At 36.5% G+C, this 3,694-nt stretch overlaps 1 protein-coding gene across 1 annotated transcript; it reads right to left on the bottom strand.

Annotated features, from left to right (window-relative positions):
- Nucleotides 1-577: 577 nt before the first annotated feature.
- LOC145711241 (uncharacterized) lies at nucleotides 578-2,858 on the bottom strand. Its single transcript, XM_081788970.1, has 6 exons — nucleotides 2,765-2,858; nucleotides 2,549-2,692; nucleotides 1,229-1,308; nucleotides 1,024-1,184; nucleotides 927-981; nucleotides 578-767 (listed from the first exon to the last, which is right to left on the bottom strand). The coding sequence occupies exons 1-6, from the start codon at nucleotides 2,848-2,850 to the stop codon at nucleotides 658-660; spliced, it is 636 nt and encodes a 211-aa protein (XP_081645096.1). The 5' UTR covers nucleotides 2,851-2,858; the 3' UTR covers nucleotides 578-657.
- Nucleotides 2,859-3,694: the final 836 nt, after the last annotated feature.

Raw genomic sequence — 3,694 nt, 5'->3', positions numbered from 1 at the left:
CGCACAAAAAGGGCGTTTTTGTAAACAAAACTACCGCGGTTGGCAATTCTGACTGACTAAAGCACATTTCATTAGCACATTTCGCAACGCTAAAACATAGGGCGTTTGTGCTAACTAGGCCCTTGTAACCTATCTAGAAAAATAAAATTAGTCAGTCAGAAATGCCAACCGCGGTATATTCTAGAGAGGTTTTTCATCGAAAAGGGGCGGAATCAACAACGGTATATCAACCCGGTATTATTTACTCTGATCCCTTTTCAGAAGGAAAGCCATCAGATCAAATCGAAACAAGCAACCTCCGCGAGTCTGCGAATCGTTTTCAACCGCTTCCGAACCTTCCTTATCGAATCGCTTGTGCAACTACTTTTTTGACCAAAGACGCGTTCTACTTTCTCGAGGGAATCAGTTCCTTCGGCTGGACAACGTCTTGTTTGAAAGTTTATCTCGAGCGTGATCCAAACTGCATTCTTTTCGATGATCTTGCAAATAAAACACCTACTGGCGGTGATGCCTGAAATCACCAAAGAGAATCCACTGTTTTATATTTTCAATAAATTTTCGAAATATTTGGAAAGAATGATGATTAACAAAGTTTATTGATATATTATGAGCTTGAGCGAAAAAAATTCAAAATGAGAATATTTTGTCCTTGTTACTTTACGCACTCAATTCTTCCATAATGGTGCCGAAGATGCCGCCGAGCAAAAAGAATAGAACAATGTACCAGCAGATTGATTTACATTTTTGGTCCGAGTAATTTCTATTCACTAAAAAAACCATATGTAGTGGTCCATTATGGTAAGTCTTAAGTTAGGGTTAAAACTCTTAGTAATATTAATAATGAACAGATAATTTTATCTCTCAGAAAAATATAATTTTTTGATAATGATAGTTTTTTTAATAATGTCCTATTAAAAAAAGCGTACCTTGTACTTCTACCCAAATCATTGCTTGATAAAGATCATTATGATTCCATCCAGTCTTAAAAAAACCGTAATTTAAAATTCGTACATAATAACCTACGCATTGGATAAGCATAATATCTTCTTCTGAAAGTGAGCGCATCTCCGCATTCCAGCCGGATTTCACACCACATTGATTTGGAGTAGTTGGAAACTGATACAAGCGGTCATCGAATGATTTTCTTGTGCATGGCAGAATAGCGGTGGTGTTTTTTGGTTCACCTGGAATGATAATAAAAATTATTTTATTTTGAAATAGTGACCACCTGGAAGCACCTCAGTGATGAAAAAATGAATAAATTCGGGACCACCTCGAGCGAAATTAGCTTTGGTCAGCGGAATCCTGAGCAGAGTTCGGAATTTTCAAAAAGTCGCAGCTCCCAATTTCGCTCCCCAAGACTTCTAAGTCTGCCCACTTATTCCGGTTGAAACTTCGAACAGTTCGGGATCCCGCATGATTCGGGATTTCCCGAATCATTGGAAGAGAAAATGGAGGTTTTTGTCTTCGAACGATTCGGAGTTTTTTCGATGTTTGTTGTCCGTTAAGTAAAGTAAAAAAAAATAGAACGACTTAGTAGTGATCTGTTCCGACGTCAATCGATGCTCGAGAGCCAAAAATATGGTAAAACCTGAAAATGGCAATAAGGGCAACAAAGGCAACAAGCCCTTGTTGCCATTTTCAGGTTTTGAGGACTTGGGCCGATTTTGAATTGTCAGTTGTTGTTTTAGGAGCGCGTCTCTTGATTTGATTTCAATTAATTTTCTTGCGTTTATTTTTTGCTCAGTCAGGAAAATGCAAGCAAATAACTAACAGCAAATACGAGTTCAGAACGCTGTTAGTAAAATGGAACTAGATAATTGATAAAAATTTATAAATTTCTAATTAAATAATTAGCCATTTCGTCTGCTTCATGTCTTTTCATCGCAAAAATATACTCCAATTCTGTTCTAAATGAGTTTTTCATACTCCTTAAAAAATAAACATATTAGCTAGAACAAGAAAATCCAAAAGAAATTATCAACGCTTATGAGCACGCTGCGGGCCTGCGACCCTTGCGCGCAAAATCTGGTAGAGAACTCATTTTTGCAGGAGGCCAACTTTCTCTACTTTTGCGCCTCCATCTCTAGAAGAAGGAATTGCCGTTGTTGCCCTTGTTGCCATTTTCAGGTTTTGGAGACAAGAAGCTGTTTTTTCAGATGCTCTTGTTGCCCTTGTTGCCACTGTTGCCATTTTCAGGTTTTTCGAAAAATATATTTTTATGCCAAATGAATGAATCACCCGTAAAATTTCCTACAAGACAGGCGCGAAGCGCATTCACGCTTGTTGACTCTAAAAATCATCGGAATTTGAATCTCTGTCAATTTCTGTTAATTCGAAAGATTTCATTCTCTACAGTAGGCCTTTGATCTCATTTAATAATGCGAAAATTCGACCGTTCTGTTAGATGAAAGTTCCTTACACTCCCGAATCATTAGGAGAATCCCGAATGGTTCGGGATCCCGAACTGTTCGAAGGGACAACCACTTATTCCAAAAAAGTGGGAGCCAATGAGAGTTAGTCCCAAAAATTTCGAACTCTGATCCTGGGAGGCATCATGACTGTTTTAGTAGCACTATGAGCACTTTTACTATCTACTAACGTCCTCACAAGTATTCTTTTACTGGTCAAGATTTTTATATATTGACGGAGAATCGCTTTTCGTAAATTTAAATCGGCGTTCTTCGGTGATCTTGATTTGGTTACTTACTTTGGAAATAGATCACATAATGAGGTTTTTATTTAATTATGAAACCAATAAGACCTGAAAAGGGCTTTGAGATCTTCTAAATCGTGAAATTCTTTGTCAGGAACATGAACAGGGTCGTGGATTTGAACAACGTGGCTCATTTGAGGACTGGCTTTGTAACTGACCATTTTTACCGTTTCCACAACATTTAAAAATTACTTCTAGAAATTGAAAAAATTTTTTTTGATCAGTTTTTCAAATAAAAATATTATTAGGTCGCCAAAAGAATTCCAAGAGCAACAAACTCTCAGAAAACCACCTGCATAATAGAGCGAAGCAGCTCTTTCAAAACTTGCTCTATCGACGGCTTGTTTGTGAGTTTTTGCGGTGAAGTTAACAAAGAGAATATATAAATCAGTACCTTCCAAAGAATGTGGCAAAGATTCTAGTGTTATTGGGCATACAAAGAAAGAAATAAGTTCTTGCATATTTTATCTATGAACTAAAAATTTATATTCAAGTTGATTTTCCTCAATTGTTCGGGCAACAACAAGGAAACTTCTGTTACGATCGGGCAGTCGTTTTTGGAAAGATCGACAAATCAGGAATTGATACAGATTTGCTCAGGTCGGAAGCGCCGGAGAATGAGGATGTTGCTTCTCCCTTTCAAGAAAATCAGGTAGATTTTTTAGTTCTTTCCCTGTTGAGCCCATTTTTTGGGAATAAGTTATTGTCTTTGTGATTTTAGCAGAAATTTCCATGAAAAAATGGGTAAAAATGTCGATTTTGACAAAAATCGAATATTTTTAATCAATAAGAAAAAATTTTTTATGAAAGTAACCCTTAATTTTTTGATCGCCGGCTAATTTTTTAGGGTCTAAACTATTTATTAATTATATTGGATGAAGAAAAAAAAGCTCGATTTTCGAGATTTTTTGGTCACGAGACACCCCCACTTCAACCTTAATTTTTGAAAAATTTTTCAAAAAAATTTTTTTTCTGCTT

The sequence above is a fragment of the Oikopleura dioica genome, chromosome 1 (genome assembly GCF_907165135.1).
Source record: "Oikopleura dioica chromosome 1, OKI2018_I68_1.0, whole genome shotgun sequence".
Classification (NCBI taxonomy): Eukaryota; Metazoa; Chordata; class Appendicularia; order Copelata; family Oikopleuridae; genus Oikopleura; species Oikopleura dioica.
The sequence above is the reverse complement of the archived record's forward strand: the minus strand, read 5'-3'. Positions and strand labels throughout refer to the sequence as shown.